Source organism: Phycodurus eques, chromosome 7 (genome assembly GCF_024500275.1).
Source record: "Phycodurus eques isolate BA_2022a chromosome 7, UOR_Pequ_1.1, whole genome shotgun sequence".
Classification (NCBI taxonomy): domain Eukaryota; kingdom Metazoa; phylum Chordata; class Actinopteri; order Syngnathiformes; family Syngnathidae; genus Phycodurus; species Phycodurus eques.
Genome location: NC_084531.1, coordinates 22494611 through 22518520, shown reverse-complemented (window position 1 = coordinate 22518520; position 23910 = coordinate 22494611). Strand labels below are relative to the sequence as shown.

Sequence of the window (23910 nt, the reverse complement as noted above, 5' to 3'; positions counted from 1 at the left end):
GTGTGAATTCTTTCATTGACACGTGACAAACATAGACATTCCAGTTTATATAAAATCTTCACAATATTGCATGACTCTTGTCACATACACTCATTCAGACATGGTAAGAACAAAAAAAAACCAAAAAAATACACACAATCACCAAAACAGCATTATAATTACTGAAAACAGCCGCATTAAAAAAAAAAATCATTTAGACTGGAAATTAAGGCAAGGGCTTAAGAAACCAACATTGTAGGTGTGGAATAAAAAGTATGGCATTTTCCACTTCAGGAGCAATCAGATTGAGGAAAAATCTGGTTTGGTTTAGGGTGTCCTTCCAGTGACACCAAAGGTTATGAAATTACCTTTAAAATATTTATATTTGAAAATGCTGAAACTTTATGAAGAAATGTACATTTTTAGCATTTAATCACTGTTCGAAAAGAGCACTGGAGTTTTAACTGGACAGAATTCATGGCTTTCATTCTGATCAGTCACAGTTGACTAGAAGGACAAAACTAATATGACAACAAATGGGTGTGACAGAGGTTATTTTCTGTTCAAAAGAAATTTGGACATCCTTGGTTAAAGTGACAGCTTTTGACATGGATCAGCCATTTTCCAATTTACACACAAGCCTATACAGACCCTTATAAAATAAAATAAAAAAGTACATTAAAAATAAAATACATTCATTTGAGATTTGTTAGAAGACTCAGTTGTTCCTTTACCAATGATAACAAAATGAGGATTCTTCTCTTCACCCCCTCCCCAATTCAGTGCAAGTGAGCCAACACGTTTTGCACTGACTGGGACAAGTCCTGACACTTCTACACATCTGAGAAATTCCCCTTCTTGAGATTCTCTCCATTGAGGAAAACAAAATCATTAGCCTAGGTATAGTGCAACATGAGAATAGAGGAGCTAAATTTGTATCCCTCTTCCTACCACCTGAGAATAGGATGGGTTAAAAATCTTGCAGCACCCAAAAGCTTTCTACTTCCTATGTTGAAGCCAAGGCACAGAATTGGATGTACCCTCCTGAAGCTTGGGAAGGAAGGAGAGAGGGGAAGAAGGGAAGGGGGGGAATACTTCCTGTATCTTCCTGTATCATAATGACTAGGAGGAAACTATATACTTTTATGCTCTGAACGTCAGCTGTTTTCTTTGGGGGGGGGGGCAGAACTTTAGTCAGATAGGTCAGGTTGACCATGGAAAGTTGGGACACTCAATCTACTAAAGCAGGACAGATGAGTGGCACACAGGCTCAAAGTTCTAGGTGGCGACGGAGCACAAAAAGACAACTGCAGAATTTTGTGACTGATGCAACAATTGGGTTAATAATTGAGCAGGTGTTCAAAACTCATCAGTATAACAGAAAAGGGTCTCAGTCTTGGTGCATTCATTAAGAGGAAGATAAAATGCCTTAAATTCAACAAGTCCACACTCTTGCTGTCCCAGGCTTTATCTTGCAGAAGGAAAATCTAAACAGCAAAAGCTCTTTCAGATTTTGTTGGCATATAACGTCTCTTCATCACTTTCACTTTCATCCTGGAACTCGTGGGCAAGGAGCGACTTCTTGGACCCCATTGACGTTAGCCGAATCTCGTCGTCGTACTCGTCTCGGTGCTGCCGCAAACGGTGGAAGCCGTCTTTTTGCCGATTAGACTTGGCAACGCACACGCACCAGATGATGCATGCAGTCACCACTAATGCTGTCATGGAGGCGGCTGCAGAAAGCATATAAACCAGGTGGGCATAAAAGTCAATTCTGTAGCTGGTCAACATTTCTGGAGGAAAACATTTTAAAAAATGTTCAAAGTACTTGATACATTTAACTTCCAACTCCATAAAACTCGGAAGTTTTCCTAATTCTATGTCAAGATATGAGTCATAGGAGCAATTTATTCCGACTACTAATAATCTTTTGACAAAATTAAGAGACTTCAATGCAGACTTCGAGGTTGAAAATCATAAGTTCTCTCTCTAGAATCAAAGATCTGTCCAAACAGGACACAGAAAAGTTGGTTTACATGTTAGTTTTCAATAGTTAGACTACTGTAACATGGATTTTACAGGTCTGATAAATAATTAATCTGTCAGCTGCAACTGCAAATGCTGCTGCTCAATTTCTGAGAGGTATGAGGAAACTGGACCACATCAAATTGTCTTTGGATCTCCACAGTAGCTTCCTGTAAGTCCCAGCATTGTTTTTGTGTTTTTGTTTTTGGTGCAAAAAGCTCTGAAGGGTTTAAATCATCCATTCATCCATCCATCCATTTTCTGAGCCGCTTCTCCTCACTAGGGTTGCGGGCATGCTGGAGCCTATCCCAGCTATCATCGGGCAGGAGGCGGGGTACACCCTGAACTGGTTGCCAGCCAATCGCAGGGCACATACAAACAAACAACCATCCGCACTCACATCCACACCAATTTAGAGTTATCAATTGACCTACCATGCATGTTTTTGGGATGTGAGAGGAAACCGGAGTGCCCGGAGAAAACCCACACAGGCACGGGGAGAACATGCAAACTCTACACAGGCAGGGCCGGGGATTGAACCCCGATCCTCAGAACTGTGAGGCAGACGCTCTAACCAGTCGTCCACCGTGCCGCGGGTTTAAATCATGCATATTCAAAACCTTTTCGTTCCTTATTAGTCTTCCAGACCCCTCGGGTTATAGGGGGCGGCCTTATTGAGTGTTTCTGGAAGAAAACAAAGTGAAGCAGTTTCTATGCTGAACTGTGGAATAAAATTCCTGAACACCTGAGATCTGCACTAAATGCCAGTACATTTAAATCTGGCCTGAAAACAATGATCATTGATGCTTTTTCATAAATAAAGAAAACCTTGCTTTTATTTCATCATGTTTGTTTTATTGTTTCTTTTACGCTGGTTTTATGTTCATTATTATTATTATTAAGCAGTTTATTTGAAAGGGGACAATGCAATTTCATAAAACACATGAAGTACACATGGTTAAAAAAGCCAGAATTAGCCAGAAGGCTAGTTTTCATCTGAAGTCCCCTGGCCATGATGTAAAAAAGCAGTAAAATACATCTACAAGACAATATAATACAAGATACATAATCAAAGACTTACTATACTATTCATCTTCATCTAGTCATTTAATCTTGTTTTTAAATCCTTTCTTTGCTTCTGTAAAGCACTGTGGCTTTACCTTCTGTATGACTGGTGCTATACAAATATGACATTATTGGCCTTGCATGCTACAGGCCATTTGGCCCACACTGAGAAACAAAAAGTACATTTTATCAGAGATTACCTGCACTGGCCACCACAAATTCTCTCGGCAGACCAAAGATGCTGTGGTCCATGTCAAACTCAATGATGATGGAGCTCGCCGCTTCATAGGACGACACCACCACCTGAGTCGGGGAAAAACAGACACATGGCAACAATGACTCTTAAAAAATTTGGAGCTCACATGCTCACTCAATTCAGTAGATACGGTAATCTCTGAAATTGTCAAAGTAACACATTGCAAACAGTCTACAAATACAGATGTCGTTAGAGTATTGATTTTGTTTCAGTTTGTTCAGGTTTGAACAAAAGGTTAAAAAAAAAACATTTCCCAAATGCACAGGAACACACAAGTTTCTTTGTGCAATAAAGTTTTAACTGCTGCGCTCCACTTTTGGAGCCACCAAGTGATGGGCAAATGATACAGAGGCTTTGGAGCTTGTGGCACTCTTCCTGAAGCGGAGTGATTCGAAACGGTGCATCGCATCTTGTATCAAACACCAGTGTCACGTGACCGATGATGTTTGAAGCTTCAAACGTCATCGCTGTTTCGCTTCGCCTTCCATTCCTTCAAAATGTTTCGAAGCTTTTCATTGGCTCATGGAGTTTCAACACATTCTGAGCCAATGACAGCTTGACAGGATTGACAGATTTGAGTGGTTTGGCGCCATACTAGCTATATAAGATGCATCATTGTGCTTCAAAATGGGGTTGTGAGGATATAGAAATTTGGAGAGTGACAGTATTTTGGCAAGTCAACCATACAAGTGCCCAAAAGACAACCCATTATCTTTAAAGGTTCCCCCCCCCCCCCACACACACACACACAGCTCAAAGATTTAAATAAACCCTTAACCAACATTTAACCATATTTAACATAATTTGCATTTATTCTTTGGGTTAATCTGGAATGTGTTTTAAGAGTATGGGGGAGAGCATCTGCATATTGCATTATGATGATATAATCATTATTTGGTATGAATGAACAAAACACTTGAATGACCATACAGACTTTTCTGAACTTTTATTGCTGTCATGAGAAACAGTGCCAGTGCTTCAGTCGTGCTCTTTTGAGGTTGCTATGGCTTCGGTTGTCCACCAGATGTCACCCTCACCGAACCCTTGAAGCTCTAAATCTTTTCTGGCACAATTGTTAGGAAAGCCTCAGTGCTTCATAAGGCTTCACTTGCCCAGCACTAGAGCCACCCAAGAAACGGGGGGGGGGGGGGGGGGGGGGGGGGCACAACAAAGAAAGTAGGAAAGCATTTCCTTAATTCTTACTGCTCCTGAATGAAAAGCAGAGTGCTGGGTGAGCTCCTTACAAACACCAAACTGCCTCATTAGAGAGCCACCTCTGCAGGTGTGACTACTCAATATAATCTGCAACAGGTTGCCTTGTGGGTCTTAAACAGGAGTTGAGCTCCTGCTCATCAAAAAATATATTTCAATACTCAGCTTCTTTTTTTTTTATTATTATTTTTTTTACTCTAGCCTTTGTATGAAATACAAAGATCACAATAGTTAGTCTTAATTGTTGCCCTTCATTTATTCAGTCTGGTTAAAAATAATTGCAAAAAGTACTCTGAGTGAGGGCTTCCCTGTCCTGATTCAGCAATGCTGCCTGAAAACAAACTCCAAGTGGTGTTTGTAAAACAGTAAGTGCGCCTCTTGATCTTGCATCATTTTTATGAACCCTAGCCATTGAAAGTGGAATTGTTTTAACTTCTAGAGATGCTGCATATAAGATGAGTTCCTATGGCTTACGACGGCATATTAGATGTCCAAAGAAATATGGAGAAACGACAAAGGAAAGGAGTTACATGTTGGCACCAAAAAGCGATTTGGACATGTGGAGCGAGCAGAAAGACGCGGACAGTGTGCAAAGAAAGCTGGACAACAGGTACAAAAAGAATGCTGCAATTCTTCCAGACCTCCACATGACCCTTGGTGACAAAGCACAAAGTGAAATTTGCTCCAACAGCATTGTGACGTGTGAGTCTGAACCAGAGTATGGGCCTTTAATGATCCACGGCTTTACGGTAGCTGAGTACCAACACGTGTATCATTTAGTGGTGGATCCCCTGCTGCTCAGTCCTTCTGGGAAGCCCAGACCCTACAGTTTGGAGCTGGGACGCACTATTAAGGAACATCTGTTTACAGAGTTGGCCTACCCGATGCTTCAAGTTTTTGAGTCACAAGCAAAGACGAATGTGGTGGAGCGATTTTGTTTACTCCGTACAACACCTAGCATAGATATGGACTGTAATGGAGGCCTTCCATAACAAAAGCATGCAGTCTTTTATCAATGTCTCCAAAACGTTCTAGACATTTTGGTCTTGTATTATCATGCAAAGTAAAAAAATAAAAATAAATAAAATACATTTGAAGCTTAAAATATTTTGCTGCAAATTTGAAATGGGTTCATGTTATGGTCTACGGGGTCATATGTAGGCCTAAATAGGTCTCTTCCTAAAGTTATTGTAGTGTCTAGATTGCTATTATAAGAGTACAAATGTACATGTACAATGGAAGGAAAAAGGGTCTTTACTCATTATGCAAGTACACCTAATATGACCTGTTATTGTAATGCAACACCCCTTCATGAGCAATATTTTTGTTTTTTTTTTTAAATCTTATTTACTGCAATGGTTACACTGGCAAGCTCCTCATATCATGCCATATACATTTAGGTATAAAATGGTTAAAAAAAAAAAAACTAAGCCATTGAACACAAATTACTTTTCATACCACCCTGACTATAGCCCAGGTATTTGCTACATTTTAGGAATACATATGTAATGAGCATGTGTGTATGTACCTCTTGGCGTTGTTGCTGGTAGCCATCAGCAACCGCTTCAATGTTGTGGTTGCCGGGAGCCAGCAGCGCGCGAAAGTAACCACCTTCTCCAGAGAAGACTCTCACACCTCCATTCAGGACAATAATGGCCCCAATAATGGGCTTCCCACTCTTATCTCTCACGACTCCCCGCAACCCTTTATGGACCTAGATGCGTTAAAGATGCATAAAGAAGATAGAGAAAATATACAGTAAATGTGTACAGAAAGCATCTGGTTGGGTAAATAAATCAGGTCGTGTACCTCCAACAACATGCTTAGAAGAGGCTTCTTGTTCTCTGCCCAGAGTGTGGTGAGCTGTTCACTTGGAGGAAACACACAACAACCAGTATACACTGTGATTTCTGGACAATGGCCAAAGTCCATACTGAAGTCCTGGAAGACACATAAGGTTGCGTTTGAGTTGAGTTGAAGTTATTGAAGTCAAATTGTTTTTTTTTTCTCCACCAATATGTCAATAAAGAATATTCAAAAGTAACATCCCTGATTTAGTCTGCAATAAACATGATCTTTGCATTGTCTACAGTGTTTTTGTGGCTTTTGTCTTTACATTGTCTTTGAGAAGCATACAGTAATTTCAAAATCAGAAGTCGAAATAGATTAAATGTTCGTGGATCTCCCTCGCTACAGCGTCTGTCTGATTCAACGGCTTGGAATCAGCCAGGGGGCAATGTCCAATATGAGCCAAGAGGGCAGAGTGCTTTGACTTTCACTCTGTGATTTGTCTTTTGACTGCTCTGAACCTATCAAACAAAAAATTAAAAAATACAGAAAAAGTTGAGACAAAAAACATAGAAATGTATACCCGTTCTTGCATTTGCTCTTTTTTTTTTTTTTTTTAATATAAATACTATAATCAGAAGGAGGTTATTTGAAGCAACAACAACACTAACCTTCATACTGCCCATGTGACTTTGTCTCTCAGCTGCCCTCATAACTCCATCTGGAATGTTACTTGCTGAATGAGGGGGAAAGCAAAAACATTGTCATCAGGTCTTACCTACTGCAGTATTTCAAAATGAAATGCGGGGTCATTCGCCCCAACCTGGCAAAAGTCTGCGATGTTGCGCACCTGCCAGTGTGACATAGCCACCTGTATGAGCAACTATGGAAAGAGCTCCCAAGATGATAAAATTTGGATTCAAGGATTATTTTGTCGATGAAGTCTGCAAAAAGAGGATGGCAACCTGCATGGCTTGCAATTCGCGCATTAAAGACACAACAACGTCGAACTTCATCCGTCACTACAAAACAATTCCTAGACTGGTTTTGGACGATTAAAAATAAAAATGCTCTGATTGTGAACGTTATAGTCCAGCTAAGTAACATAACTAGGGGTGGGACGGTTTATGATAATTGTCGGAACCTTTCGTTTCGCTTCCTAGGTTGGCAAAAGTCTGTCTTTTTTTCCCCTCTCTCTTTCATGCATTCAAGAGCGGAAAGTTGCCCCGAAAATATAATGCCAACCGCTGAATGCAGAAGTGAAGTGGAGTTGCTAGTGTTGTGGAGATTTAAAAAAAAAAAAAAAAATGTGGAGCATGATGAAAGCTAGAAGACGCCAGGTGCATTTTAGGTCTGCTGTATCTGATCACTTTGCATTACGATCACAGCGATAAAAATGTCATTGACAAAAGTGGGTTCACTATTACTAAGTACAGTAAAAATTGTGAGTATCTACATGTGAATATAATTTTCATACTACTGAACGTGTTTATTGAAGTGCCACCATTAAAATGTCATTTGTTGTGTCAGCTCTATGATAAAGCTGTCTGCAGTATGTTTTTAAAATGGAGACCACAGCATATGAAACATAACATTTAATCTAATGACAATTGTTAATTGTCCAAAGTCAGTGCTTCTAAATAAATTAACAACACACGAATGAGCAATTTCATTAAAGTAGAGGACAAAGAAGGAATGCAGATTTTGTTCACATTACTTTTTTTTTTTTTTTTTTTTAAGGATGGCAACATTTTTACCTTATGTATTATTCCCTTAATTATGAATCTCTTTAATTCTCCTTTAGCCCAGTAGGTACACATTTATATTTGACCAACAGAAAACAGTCTTGGCTTTTGCTTAATTGTGTTCTCTTAAGAACTGTAGGAGTTACAAGGCTGCGACACAGCATAGTTTGTTCAGAAGTAAAGTTCAGTTAAATTGAGTTTGAAATACAACTTTAAAACAATTCAGTGCAATAAATTCAATCAATCATAATCTCAGTTGTTGTTCATTTAACTTTTATAAGGTGTGAACACTATTTTTAGTGTCATGAATTATGGGGAAAAGAAATGGGGGGGAAAAAAAGTATTATTTCCACTCAATAACAACATATGTTGCGAGTGGAGCAAGATTGTATGACTTGACTTATGACTTGCTTCTTCAACCAAGTAATAACTCGACTAGCTTGAAATTTTGCGATAACTCGACTTGACTTGCTTGATTTTTTTCCGCGCAGTGACTTGGGACTTGCTTGAGACTTGAAGTTTATGACTCGAGACTTGCACATACTGTATGTGACTTACTCCCACTTCTAACAAGCAGTATGGAAAATGGATGAATGGAATTTTAGGATTTCTACAGTTGCATTCTTGTGTGTACAGAGCTCAGCGCTCACTCAGGCACAAGGACATCATTTTGGGGGAAAAAAGGCCCCTTTTGCACATTTTCCTACAAAAATACGTACAGCACCGTGACAAGCAAATCATTAGAATATATATTAAAAAAAGCATACCCTGCCCGTTATTTGAACATCCAGCGTTGCCAAGGTGCATCTTGGGATGGTTGTTGGAATAAACGCTGGCCAAGTACTTCAGAGTGCCTTCATTCTCCACTGTAAAACAAATAAAAATAAAATGTCAGGATTAGTGCTATCCAGTGATGCTGAGCAGCAACCAGCTTTCAGGTGCTATCTTTATCAAAGTCTTTGAGACTTGCAGTTACGTAAACTTTCTCTTTTTAGCTTTTCAAGTCAATCTAGGCTGTGAGGACACAGTGACCCAATTATATTATGTAACTAAAACGTCTACGGACATGCTGGTAGCATCGGGACACATCAATAGACACAAACTATTAATCTTATCAATAGACACAAACTATTAATCTTACGTAGGTCTTTAAGGGATGGAAATATATATTATATTTATTGTTTACCTGAAATAAAATGAGCAGGCGTTTAATACTTTTGAAAGCAATAACTAGAATTTTATTAATACACAACACTAGACTTTACACCAATCTGATCGGCTTGATCGGTCTTGGCCTATAATCAGCATTTTATGCTGATCGGCTTTAATGTCAGAATTCGCCGATCCGCAAAATACATTTACTCCACGTCGCCGTCGATCCAAAAGCTAGTTTATTTTTACACTTGTCACGTGTCTTGTGATGTAGTACTGTAATTATCTGACGGCCAATAAAGTTTTATTTCAATCTTGTCAGGGAAAACACATTCGCCGTTATGGGACTTTTTTGCGGTGCCTCAGACAGACAACACGTAATGCCCGGATATGTCTGACTACTGCAATAAAATCTTGTATTCCGATACCACCGCGTCGCGTTTTTTAACGATCACTGGGCTTCCTTCAGCTTGTCAGGTCAAATGCGACCGGATACTCTCGTTACCACGGCGACGACAACAATAATCGATCGCGCCGTGTGGTGTGTTTATAAGAACAAAATGCGGAAAAACATGTATTGTGGTCACCGGTGCTTGGGAGTGGGACTTTTAAGGCTTGCTTGAGGTATGTTCACTTACTTTTAATACGATACCGCTTGCAAACAGGCAACAAAGTGTTATGGAGCCTAGCAAGCTAGTGCTAACACTAACAGTTGTAAGCGAACATGCAGACGTTCTGTCGAATCATGCTCTAAAGTTTTGGTGTCTGGGACGTAATTTAATTACAATAAAGTAATTCAATTACCGTAAGTTAGCATCCTTATTATTTTTGTCATGTTCTAATGTTGGTTTGACAGAATACATGACCTGATTAGAGCAGTGATTTCCAACCTTTATGGAGCCAAGGCACATATTTTACGATTGGAAAATCTCACGGCACACCAACAAACAAAAATGTCACAATAAGTGGATACATTACTTACTGTATGTACTTTCTGCCATCTAATAGAAGACAATTCATTTGTTCTGTCTGTCACTATGCCTCACTGGCATAAATAGATGAACAAAGATGCATTATTTATTGTAAATAAAACATTTTGAGCAATTAAGTACACAAGTACATACAGTGAATGAATGAACAAGTCATTTAAATAGACACATTGCTCAATCTTGTGATCGGATCGGTGATTGGTTAACGTTTTTTTTCCAACTCGCTGATCGGTCCCAAAAATTCTGATCGTGTAAAGCCTAGTATACAGTACACAAGTATATACAGTAAATGAACAAGTCATTTAAAAAGACATTGCTTCATCTTGTGATCGGATCAGTGATCGTTTTTTTTAAACTCGCTTATCGGAGATCGGCCCCAAAAATCCTGATCGTGTAAAGCCTACACAACACATTATGTCACTCCATGAAATGTAATGTTTTGGGCAATTCCATTAATCACACACAACTACTGTATATTGCAAGCTACCCTTATTTGACATAACATTAGGTACACCTGTAATCTAATGAGACGCAAGAGCTGTATCACAAATCCTGTCATTTCAGAGATAATGCTTAGTTTGGAATGATCATATCAGACAGCAATCAATTTAACAAAAGGTTAATTATTGGAGCTGTACTCTGCAACATACGCAGAGGTGACTTGAAATATTGGAATCTTTAACGACATTGTGGACACTGTTCTTGTATTGGATCTCTTTGGTAGGTGTACCAAAGGCTGTAGCCAGTTAGTGTATATGCTATAAGAAAACAGGCAAGGATTGAAACCATATACAAGTAAAAGGGTATGCAGGTTGTAGAGTTACCTGATTGGACAGGCTTGTCATAAGGGTAGGTAGCCACAAGCGATCCTCCATCTAAGGCCACAGACAGTGTATATCCTTTATCTAAAATCATGTCCATCATTGCTTTGGTCTCTGGCTGTGGTTCTACCACACGGTGGGATACATTGCCTAAGAAGGGGAGTTACATACAAAAGCCAATACATATAAGTACTATGTTTCCGTGTCAGATTTGTTCATTCAAACTAATTATGTAACTAACCAAAGAAGTCTTTATCCAGATCTTTGCCATGAGTATTGGTGAAACCCTGGGTGGAGGTGCACTGCTTCTCCACCGCTTGCTCTCTTCCATCTGGATTGATTGACGGCACAATTACAATAGTGGTCTCATTGATGAGCTAAGGGAGGAAAACGTATATAAACGTAGATATTTTAACAAAGAGTTGCATGTCAAGAGAAGTATAATATCACTCAAAAGTACTGAGAATAAAACTCACCCTTGTAATGACAGAGTTTTTGCCATAGTTGATGCATAACAAGGCAGCAAACTCAAGAAGCAGCTCCGTTCCCACAGGGGCATTGCCATGGATCCCTGCTACAAAGCGGACCTTGGGCTCAGAGGGCTCAGCCTCTCCGGGGTTGTTGGAGATTTCCAGAGCCCAAATGGTTCTAAACTCAACACTATGGCCCAAACTAGATGGAAAAGAAGCATACATTACATTTTAAGAATGTATTCCATCAACATGAGTTTCAAGGTGGCTATAACACAGCAAGGCTTCCTACCTCTGTAAGGATGTAATTTTGGGAAAGTTGAGGGTAAGACCTCGGAGGAAGGCAGACAGCTCCTTATAACCTCGGAATCTAAAACTGTTCTCTGTGTCCGTACTCTTGACCAGCTGTTCTAAACCTTGGCCCAGAGAGAGGTCCTTGATTAAGCTCTCGAACTCCTCCTCAGATGGGTTATGGGTTGGCTGGGGTCCAGAAGGCGAGAGGCCATTAGGGTCTGAGTGAAGCCGCGTCAATCGGAAATCAACCACTTCCACTCCATTCTTGGAAACGGTGGCATATGTCCTCACAGGTTGATATCTTAAAAGGACAGATGAAATCCGTAAGTGCTTCTACAAGATTTGCGCTCTTGTCTCGACATTGAAATCTTACCCATGGGCGGAGGCAGTGATGGAATAAGTCCCAGGGACCAGCAGTCTCCAGTAGTCACCAGTGTGAGCTGTGGTGATATTGTGGTCGATGTCCGCCACCTGAATTGTGGCATTGGGTATTCCCATTCCATCCCTTATGTCAGAGACGGTGCCTTTTATTCCATGGTGAACCTGGTGGTTCAAATTCACACACACACACACACACACACGCACAGATGATGAATTCAAAATTGTGATGAAGAGGAAAAATATTCCAGTACATTTTGATTTGTTTTTGTTACCTGATGGATAAACTGTAGTAAAGATCGACGATTTTGTTCCCAATACTTAGGCAGATCCTTGGCCAAGGGGTACTTCACACAACCCAACTCAATAGTCACCTCAAAACAGTTGGTGTTTAAGTAATTCCAGTCCTGCATGCCTCCTGGGGAAAGGTTTGTTTTTGTAATTATTGTAACATAGTTTTGTAACATATTTACCAGTACATAGAATAGTTAATAGTTAAAACTACTGCTTTCATTTACAGACATCCACTGGAATATTTTGATCAATTCCACCACAGACCTTAATATACACTCACCAACAACAACATTGCACATTTACGGATCTAATGTGACCCATCCAATACAAGATAAAAATATTCTCCCTTTACCAATAATATTCAGTCTTTATTGGGACTTTTTTTAACAGTATATTATGCTGTGCAATTGTACAACAATATTGTTTTCATAAAAGGCAGACTTTATGATACAGCTCCTGTCTTGGATATCATTATATTGTTTGCATGTTGAGTACCTGATGACATAGCCTGTGAGGATATCTTTACAAGTACATTTCAATAAATTAGAATAGTGTCAAAAGCTTAATTTAGTTAGGTAGTTCAATTCAAAAGCTGAAACTCATATTATAGAGATGCAGAGTGAAATATTTCATGTTTTTTTTTTTAAATACGTATAACTTAGATGATTATAGCTTGCAGTAAACGAAAACCCAAATTTCACCATCTCTAGAAGCTAGAATATTACATAATCAAGAAACAACAACAAATATTTTTAATGTAGAAATTAGGCAGGAATTTGCCCTCCGAAAATAATTTTCCCAAGTCTTTAATGAATCTATATAATGTATGAGTACTGAAAAAAAAAAAGAAATGCCTACCATATTCTAATTTTTTTAGATGTACCTGTATTTTTGCACACTTATTTGTCTTTTATTACTTTATGTATGTCCATCAACCCACCAGCAACGTTGTACCAGCTGGCGCCATTGGTGATGCCGTCCGCAAAGTATTCCCCAGGGTAGAGTTTCACACAAGGGTGCCCATTGTGCATCAGAGGGTTTTCCTACAATTGCATGAGAACACACAAGAGAAAAAAAACAACACAAAGAGTGCTGTTGAAAGTCCCTGCCTCATGAATGATTTTGAAGGGCCAGGGGTGCGCTTCCATTTCAGTTAGAACATGAAACCACAGGAAGACACGACACCAGCATGAAGCCACAATTCAGTTACCTGTGAGTAGGTTCGAGCCAACTGCTGAAAAACCTTGTCATCAGGAGACTTGCTGTACCGCGTTTTCCCCTCTCGATCATCATCAAAGGGGTAGTTAACCACCAGAGATCCTAAACTCACACAAATAAGGAAACGACTAAGAATACAGGAGCATATATCAATACAGTACGTATACAGAAAAAAAACTTAAGTCGGCAAGTCGGACAAGTTAGTATTTGGGAGTAAATATATTCATAAACAGCCCGTGCCTCCATGTAGATTGGCTGACAGCACGAAAGGGTTGCTTTTCAGCCAATTCATCATGGCGATAGTCTCTGGCTGCCTGGGATCTTTGATGGTGGCAAACTGGTCTGGGAAGTTGCGATTCAGGTCAAAATTTTTGCTGTTGTTGCGCCCTCGGTAGCCTCTCACATCACCTGTGTGGGGACAAATGTCAATCGTGATCTATAAGCATCGGCAAGAAGCAACAAGACCACAAAATTAACTGCTCGGGACTTTGCCGTTATAACTAAAAAATAATAATAATAATAAGATAAGAAATGGCAGATGTGTGTGCAAAGATCGTTCACAATAACAAAAAGCAACTGCTGGTGTGAAATTACAGTACAATTTAATTTTTCATAGTTTCCAATTGGTCTAATTTCTCCCTCTGTGGCTAAAAAACTAACCAAAATATTAGAAACAATTTTCAGTGTGATGCAAAATACTTCTACACCAACACAAACTGCAACAACACTGATCAGTATATACACCCCGCTGATTATGTAAATAAGTCTGAGTTAGTATTTTTTAAAAGACGTGCATCATACATAACTTGCATTAGATCCCATGAGATTGTGATTATTTACTCAGTTATGCTCGGTGAGTTCAGTATATACTATTACCGCATATAGCATAAAGAGAAGCTTAAATGCGCAAGTGAAAACATTTGAAAAAAAGGATAAAATTGTAGAGAGCCCGTGTACAGACGTAAAACACCTGACGCTCATTTGTTTATTATGATAAAACCTTTTGCATTTGGCTTCATTTATGAATGACACCTACAAAAAGGCAAGTTGTTTTTGACCTGCTATAAAGCGCTTCATATCCGCAAGGAACTTTAATACAATTAGCATGATGATCAAATTACAATCCGGTATTGTCACACCTTCACTCATGTAATCGTGTGTTAAAATGTTGCCCTGCAACATAACAAGTGTTACACAAAGTGTGTTTCCTTCTCTCACCTTCATTGGCCACTTCATAGCCATCAGGGTTCATCGAAGGCATAATGTGGATACGAGTGTTGTTGACCAACTCGGTGACTTCCCGGTCGGTACCATAGTTAAGGCACAGGTACTCAATGAGGTTGAGCAATATTTCCCGGCCAACCACTTCATTGCCATGCATGTTGCCCACATATTTAAACTCCGCCTCACCTGGTAGGCAATCAGAGAGGGAGCGGCAAAATTAAAATTCCTTTCAGATAATGGCTTTGTTTGTTATGAGACATGATGAAAAGATACATTATACCATGCTCATGAACTGTAGGGTTGTCTGAGATAACCATCCCATAGAGCTCTCTGCCTTCCACTGAGCGGCCAATAGAGTAAAGATGAGCAATAGACGGGAACTCGCTGCTGTACTTGCGCAAAAACAGCTCCATGTCAGCATAGTTGTGGTGCCGAAATTCCTGGGGTTGAACAGGCTGGGGCTCAGTTGGTGAAGGAATGGGTGTGGTTTTACTCCCCATTGAGGTTACCACCTGGGACCGGTGGGAGGGAGCGGTGTTGGTATTCGAGGTGTAGCGGTTAATATCAGTGGCTGAAGGGGTAGAGGGTGTGGTCAGAGTGACGTTGCCTGCAAGGTTTGGCTCGATGGCAACTGGTACTAAAACTAAATTAAGTTCTGTGGCATTTCCATCAAAGACCTGTACATTGTTGACCGTCACGGGTGTGTACCTGTGAAGAGATCAAATACTTTAGCTACACCTTTAAATCTCCTGTATGTACCAAAATATACTTAGCAATTGTATGGTTGCCGTAAGAAAAATTGTGCACTTTTGTTTTGATAGTGGAACCTCGTAACGTGAATGTCCCTTAAGTCATACAATTTGGAATTCAACCACCATTTTCCGGAAAAACTGGCTTATGAAGTTTGAAGTGAAGCTTATGAAGTGAAAACATTAGGGATCAAACCACCATACTGCATGACGCCAAGCAAAATTTCAGGATATATCATTCATCACTATGTCCATCTCACATTTTTTTATGTTGGAAAAAGCTTGGATGTAGCCGATTCTCCTGCCGCAAGCCTACCTCTTCATTTCTTACTTTAGCATAGTTTTAATATACAGTAGTTAACATCTTTGTATACTTCCATACCAGCATGTTCGACCCCAGGTTCCAGTGAATTTCATTACTAAGAAGTTCATCAATATGCATTAGCTAATGTGTGTTTTATCTAATGAGGAAATACTGTAATTATTTTTCAACAAGTAAGCATTTGACAACATTCTTTGGTTTTACAGACCCTGTGGCCACAGCGGTGATGTTGTAGACTCCTGGGAGTAGAAGTCTGTAGTAGTCCCCGTATCTTCCAGTGGTCAGGTTGTGGCGGATGCCTGCAACCACTATGCTGGCATTGGTGAGGGCTGAACCACTGACGTGATCTTTTACATAGCCACGGACACCAATATGGACCTAGGCACACACAATCTTATTATATAGAGGTAAATACATTTTAAAGGTATCCTACGTGTATGAAACAAGCAAACACACTCCGAAAGCAGATGACCCAGATGGGGGGGGGGGGGAAAAAAAAAAAAAAAAAAAAAAAAAACAGTTGCAGAAGTAATAAACCAAAGACGTGTAAAAAAAAAACAACACAATGATTATCTAGTGCAGAGGTCGTCAATAGGTATATTTCGTGATTCCAGACGTACTTGATTATAAGTAAAAATTGTTTCAACCTGAAACATTTTCACATAAGTAGGTTATCAACAAAAGAGTCCATCAACTCAAAAGGTTTCACAATCAAACAGTTTTCTTTATTATTTGCTGTATTTAGTTTATTTTTCCATTGTCAGGCACTTTACGATTTCTTGTTCAAAAGCACTTTTGCTTTAAACGCAAAGTTAAGCATTAATTTGAGGAATGTTTTATGAATTCAAGTTCAGTGCGAAAGTCAACAATAAATATAAATATCTACCTTGGCTTGAAGACGATTTCCAGAAATACACCGTTCAACTTTGAATTGATGACCCCCAATCGAGTGTATACAAACCTGACAGTATATTGTAGCTGCTAATGAGCAAATATGATGTCTACCTTTTCAATGTAGGCCAGGAGAGACTCTTTGTTAAGATCCCATTCCTTATGGAGCTCAGAAGCTTGGGGATATTTGCAGCAGCTTAGCTCCAAGGTGATTTCAAGACAGTTTCCATAGACATAGTTGTAGTCCTGCATCCCTCCTGCACAACCGATAATAATATGCTTTCAAACATTAAAAGAAATCCCCAAGTGATTTTTCAAAACACATACTCAATTCACGCAATGCCAGCAGTTGAGAAAACTGTGATTCTCTAAAGGCACCATTCAAAAGATGTGTGGCCACAAGCCAAGCATTTCTAGTTTGCCTAAGTGGACAAATTAGTCAATAAACAAGGGGTGGCTTGAGGTAGCAGGGGGCGGTCTGGTTGGTCGTCGAACTGGAACAAAGCAGCTATAAAGCCCTTGACTAGAGCGTTGTCATGGCAGTTTACTGGGTCTCACAAAAACCTGAAAAATGTCACCTTGCGAAACAATCAGTAGAAAATGACTTCACGAACGCCAGCAGTGTCAACATGCGGAATACATAACACGTGGACGATATATTTACACTAAAAGGCTACATTTATACATGTGTGAAAGGCCCCAAAAGTGCCTTTTTATCAGGCAACTGTTATGACACAGGTCTTGTCTAGTATGGTACAGGCTTACCTGAAGCAATGAGGGCTGTAAATACCACACAGAAAACAAACAAACATGCTCTAATTCCACAGTAAACTACCTTTTCCATGTGGCTGTTTTAAGAGCAGGTGTACAATATAGGCCACAAACAGTATGTCTGCAGGCACAGCTCTACAAAATGAATTCCAACTTTAGCAACAGAGTTGTGCTTATTTTTTTTTTAGCTGTCCAACTTGTAAGCTTCAAGCCCTCTGGGCTTATTTTGCCAGTGGATCGTGTAAGAAGATGTGTCAGAGCAATGTCCCAGAGGTTTCACTCCCTGTGGTGGCAGCAAATACAGGGTGCTACGTAAACCAAACCAAACCTCAAAGCGCTCCTGCTAATAACATACAAATAATGTTAAACCAACAACGTGTGGCAACAATTCAACCTTGGCTGTCACCAGACTAAAAAAAGACATTACCTGAACTGTTGTCTGTTAGGCTCAATGGTTTAAATTGAATGGCAGATGCAAACAGATTACTCAAGGCAAACACACCACCGTATGCTGACTGAGTATGACTGCCTTAATCTTAAATTGACATCCCTGTTTATGTACCGGATCCAGAGTCACACCCTGGACTATGCAGCATAAACAACAGGTGACAATGAAGCCAAAGTGTAGCTGAACTCTTCGCTAACTTGAGGAACTGCATGTAAATGCTGACAGGTTGACACTGGGCTGGAATGTTGCATATTGAAATTAAGCCTAAAACAACAAGCAGGAAGTGAGAATTAGAAACACAGAAATCAATGAATGTGGGATGAGAGTATTCAAATTTTCAATTATTTGTTAATTTATTTTAAATAGATTTTATGAACTGCAATTAAATGTATTTTCTCAAAATTATGAAACAATGGATTCAGTCACATCCTGGACTAAACCACAGGTGACAAAGAAACCTTCGTCTGTGTCGCTGAATTCTTAGCTAATAAAATGATTACATCTACACTAATTTATACACAAAAATGTATCAGTTTAATATCTGAACAATAATTATTCATTTCAGAAAAATAAAATAAAATGGATGCATCACTAAGTGTGTACAGTACTTTGAAAAAAAAAAAAATGTCAGAAAAGTTTAACCCAGACTCTAAATTTCCTGTAGGTGTGAATGTGAGTGCGACTGGTTGTTTGTTTCTATGTGCCCTGCAATTGACTGGCGACCGGTTCAGGGTGTACCCTGGTGGATAGGCTCCACCAGCCCGCGACCCTAGTGAGGATAAGCGGTAAAGAAAATGGATGGATGGATGGATGGAGGTTTAACCCATTAAAAAAAATGCATGCGTGCATGACAAAACAAGTCAAAACAAATAGGTGACGAGAACATGAGTAATGCTGGTTGGAAAAAACCCACCAAAAAAATAGGCAAATAAATCTATTTCCTCATGCTTCAGATGATAATGAGGTCCTCAACAACTATCTTGCTGGCACTGACAATTTCTTGTGTGGGTAATACGAGTTTAACATCCCTGCAGCATCTTTGCTTCCAACTCGAAGCCAAGCCGCACACGGAGCGACGCGGCTGAACTAGACAGAACTGGATAATCGTGAACAAATTACAGTTAGTGATTGACCCTTCACACACTACCAACACGCTGCGACAAAAAGAGAAACCCCTGCAACTGAACCAAAAACAACATGATGAGATTATCCAGGATTCTTGTGTGCAGCTGTCTTAACATAACCTTGCACTCCTGCTCTCAACAATGCCGAACAGAGAGAAAGATTATGATTCAAATATGTATAATGATAGCATGTCCAGAGTGAGCGGACTGCTCTAAAACTACACTACAAGCATTCACAAAAACTGTGTGGAGCATACTGTGAACTTAAGAGCACCCTGAATATTTCGAACCTGGTCAGCTCATACATTCAGCCGGGGGAAATGAACACGTAAAAGGCCACAGGGGTGAGCCGCAACTATTAAAAACAATTTAAGAAAAAATGGTTACTCTAAGAAGCCATGCAATCAACAGCCTAACCAACAAACCAATGGTTAAAAAAAATACATATATGTACGACTTTTACACCATCACAGGTTTTTATTGACGCTCAATTACATGAAACATAATCACTGGCACAGCTTTGTTGAATAAAAGCATATACAGGTGCATCTCAATAAATTAGACTTAGAAAACCATGCATTTCTGTAGCTCAATCCATAAACTCATATTTATATTGATTCACAACACAGAGTAAACAATGTTATGATTTTTTTATTACTATTATTTGGATGAGTTTAGCTTACAGCTAATGAAAACCTACATCCGACAATCACCAAGAAACAGTCATAAAAATGTGAATATGGAAATGAGGTTGGAATTGGCCTTCTGAAAAGTATTTTCTTGTGATGAATGAATTTGTATAATTTATCCGTTTCAGTTTTGGAAATGCAATGAACTCGCCCAGAGTTTTGTCCCTTATTGAGATGCAGCTGTAAGCGTCAGTGTTCTGCTTCAGATTATGCGAGCCAAACAGCTTCAGTTTGCAAAGTAACTTCACATTCCCGGGGTAGATAAAACCCAAGCAGGCGTTTTCCAAGTGAGATATGGGGCCGGAGACAATGTTGTCATGGCGATAGCTTTTGCAACACGATGTGCTGGGACAAACTAGCCTGGTTATAGTTTTACCGTTCTCTGTAGCAAAACATTCCTGTTTTGTACATATTGCAGTTTCAAATGTATTCTGGTAAACTTTTTTAAAAATGATATACCGTACTATATTATTACTCGACAGTGATAACACACAGTCGATCATGTCAGGTTGTATATTAAAACAGACTGATCTGACAAGGAAAAGAGGCCAAGAAGACCAAAGTTGCTGTGTAAACAGCACATGCTCTTTCCCTGTAACATGTCAAATAATCACACTGAATCCTTTTTACCTGTTACGTCGTACCACTGCGCCCCATTGGTGATACCATCTTTAAAGGTCTCTTCTGGGGTATCGGGACAGTTGGGCTGCCCAGTCTTCATCACCGGGTGGTTCTTGGAGTACACCAGGGCCAAGTAGCGAAAAAGGCCGTCGTCCGCTGATTGGCTGTAATGACCTTGCTGCGCGTGGGTGGCCGAGTCATCAAACGGGTAGCTGGCAACCACAGTTCCGCCGTGCAGGTTACCAGACAGAACAAACCTAAAGATAAAAGAGCACGTTGTAAGAGTTACCTCGAGGGATTGGAAAACAATCACACCTCCAAAGTTGAATGCCCCTAAGGCCATACCCAACCCCGCAACCTCAGAACTGTGCGGTGGCTATGCCGACTACTCTGCCAACGTGTCTGCGAGGCGATGCCAAATCACGAGAATAAAAATGTGCGATTCTACGGATTTCTTTCTGTGTTGTTCATGAGTACGCTTTCATGTACAATGTCCCATATGATGTGTCAGATGAGAAGCTGCTGAGATTGTTGCAGTACAAATAGAACAGAAGAATATGACTTGACTTGCTAAGGGACAGTGTGCATCTACCGTGGAGTATACACACTGCTGTGTTTGACACCAGTCCGGACTATGAAGTTCATTCCACCTTCAGGGCAACAAAACCTCAAACAATTAGTAGTGAGTTGTCTGTGTGTGTGTCTGCGTGCGTGCGTGCGTGTGTTTCACTCACTGTTTGTCCTGCATCCATCTGATAACAGCCATGACCTCAGGAATGCTATCTGGGTTTGTAATGACTTGAGCATACTGGTCAGGGAAGCTCCTGTTTAGGTCCTTGTTTTTGGCGTTGTTTCGCCCCGCTCTGTGGCCGGCACAGTCCCCCTCTTTGGACATCTCAAAGCCGTCCGGGTTCATACTGGGCATGATGTAGATATCAGCGGTGTTCACCAGTTGAGCTATCCGCGGTTCCTCCTCGTATTTAGTCAGCAGGTAGTCCACGAGATAGACCAGAACCTGTCTGGACACGGTCTCGTCGCCGTGCATGTTGCCAATATATTTGAACCTGGGTTTCCCCGGTGACTCTCTATGGGGGTCCTCGGTGATCCGCATCACCCAAAGCTCCCTGCCCTGCACCGAGCGACCTATGCTCGACAGGTTCGCTATGTGAGCGTATTTCTGGGCGTAGGACTGCAAACGCCCGGTGAGTTCAACGTAATTGTAGTATGTGTCGTAGTTTTCGACCGTTTCGCCAGTCGAGAGGCTTCGTGTCCGGTGTAGCCTGGCGTCAGCGCCGACGAGGTGAAACATAACACAGACAAAAGAGACGAAAAGTGACACCCGTAGTTTTTCAGTCGCGAGCTCCGGCTTCTTTCTGTGCGCCATGTTGATATCTCTACCTCTGGACCATCCGGACTTTCACTACGAAGAGAAAATTAACAGTTACGTTTGGTTCGTCCGCGGCGGCCGTAGTTTCTCACTGCGGTCAAGACAGCTCCACTCGTAAAGTAGCAGTCAAGCCAGCCGCCCCTAATTTCGTTCGTACTAGGCATTACGGTAATAAGTCGCCAAATAGCGGCGTGAGCCACCTTCAAAATAAAAGCCCGACAATAATAGGGACGTCAACGCTACCAGGAATGCAACCAGCAACGTTCATTTGAATCTTGAGATGCATTAAAACATATAGTTTATTTGACAGATTTAACAAATGTGACCACAAAGGTAAATATGTATGTCTATAAATACATAAACATTAAACAGTTAAATCATACAGAGAGTACACAGTTTTCTGTTTTCATGGAAACCCACAGACTCTCAGCTCCAATAAATGTTCAGACCAATCTTTTTTCTGTGTTGCAGGAACAGAAAACAATTTAAAATTGACTGTTTTTGTGAAATATTGTAATATACAGGAATAAGAACTGTGTGTTGTGTGAGAGTGGTTAAAGTGTGAATTTTGAAAGACAAAAAAAAATCATATTTAATGATAAAACAATCTGGGGTTTTTAAAGACTTCAGATATACTACATCAAATGGCGATGGCAGTAGTGTAGTAGCATGCTGGGATTGTCTCCTCCATGTATGAAGGGGATAGATTTTGCGATGACAGCAAAATATGCAGTTTTCAGAGACTTTTATCTTGAAATACAATATCAGATATTTATCAAACCTCTTTTAGTGGAGTCCTTGGTGGTCTGTCACACAGATCTGGACTTGTCTTACAATACCAAGTGGATTATTTTGCGGTGGCGTTGGTAGCGCAGGTTGGAATCCCTGCTACGACTGTCCGCATGTCGAAGTGTCCTTGGGCAAGACACTGAACCCTAATTTGCTGCCAGTGGGCCTGGCACTGCCTTGCATGGCAGCAGTCGCCCATTGGTTTGTGAATGTGAGGCTTTGTAAAGCGTTTTGGGCACTGTGATGGTGTAGATAAAGCCCCATATAAGTGCAGTCCATTTAGAATTTATTTATCCAAAGATATCAAATAAACTATTTTTTTTTTTAATGCATCACAAGATTCAAGTGAACTTTGCTGGTTGCATTCCTGGTAGTGTTATAACCGAAGCATTGACGTCCCTATTATTGTCAAGCTTTTATTTTGAAGGTGGCTTTCGCGGCTCGTTGGCGACTTATTACCGTAATGCCTAGTATGAACGAAATTAGGGGCGGCTGGCTTGACTGATACTTTACGAGTGGAGGCTGGCTTGACCGCAGTAAATACTTCCGCTAGGAACAACTTCCGTTTCACGAAAAAAAGGGGCGAGGCTTCAAATGAGGAAGGAACGTGTAGGAACGTGGCCTGCCCTTCCCGCGACGCAGGAGCCAATCATGTTGCAGCGGGGCGTGTCTTGCCAGGAACGCGTGTGGGATTCCTAATAACGCAGAAGGGAGACGATGACGAGGGTTTTATTTTTGGCCATTTTGACGTCATGGGAGTTTACAATACAGGCAGCCATACATTAGCCACGTGCAATGAATGCCAGAAATGTAACAATTAAATGTCACACATTTTGTCTTGCTGTTTCTCAGCTGGCAGCACAGTGGTAAGCACATCTGCCTCACAGTTCTGAGGACTCGGGTTCAAATCCGGCCTCGCCTGTGTGGAGTTTGCATGTTCTCTCCATGCCGTGGGTTTTCCCCGGATACTCCGGTTTCCTCACACAACCCAAAAACTTGCATGGTAGGTTAATTGAAGACTAAATTGCCCATAGGTGTGAATGGTTTCTTTATATGTGCCCTGCGATTGGCTGGCGACCAGTTCAGGGTGTACCCTGCCTCTCGCCCGAAGATAGTTCCAGCACACCCGCGACCCTACTGAGGATGAGCGGTACGGAAAATGAATGAATGTTTCTCAACTCAATCTACAGGCAAGGCATTTCCAATAAC

At 40.5% G+C, this 23910-nt stretch overlaps 1 protein-coding gene across 2 annotated transcripts; it reads right to left on the bottom strand.

Moving 5' to 3' along the window:
* Nucleotides 1–6: 6 nt before the first annotated feature.
* Nucleotides 7–22056, bottom strand: cpda (carboxypeptidase D, a). Of its 2 annotated transcripts, XM_061680775.1 has the most exons (21): nucleotides 21260–22056; nucleotides 20535–20782; nucleotides 16987–17129; nucleotides 16190–16359; nucleotides 15191–15618; nucleotides 14905–15096; nucleotides 13927–14094; nucleotides 13679–13788; nucleotides 13409–13511; nucleotides 12450–12592; nucleotides 12170–12339; nucleotides 11795–12097; nucleotides 11509–11704; nucleotides 11274–11409; nucleotides 11036–11182; nucleotides 8838–8936; nucleotides 6997–7061; nucleotides 6347–6478; nucleotides 6066–6251; nucleotides 3270–3372; nucleotides 7–1712 (listed from the first exon to the last, which is right to left on the bottom strand). In XM_061680775.1, exons 1-21 carry the CDS (start codon nucleotides 21907–21909, stop codon nucleotides 1486–1488), a joined length of 4119 nt encoding a protein of 1372 aa, XP_061536759.1. In that variant the 5' UTR covers nucleotides 21910–22056; the 3' UTR covers nucleotides 7–1485. The 2 variants fall into 2 exon arrangements, with proteins under 2 accessions (XP_061536759.1, XP_061536760.1); XM_061680776.1 differs by lacking the exons at nucleotides 20535–20782; nucleotides 21260–22056 and adding an exon at nucleotides 18071–18147.
* Between the last annotated feature and the right edge of the window lie 1854 nt (nucleotides 22057–23910).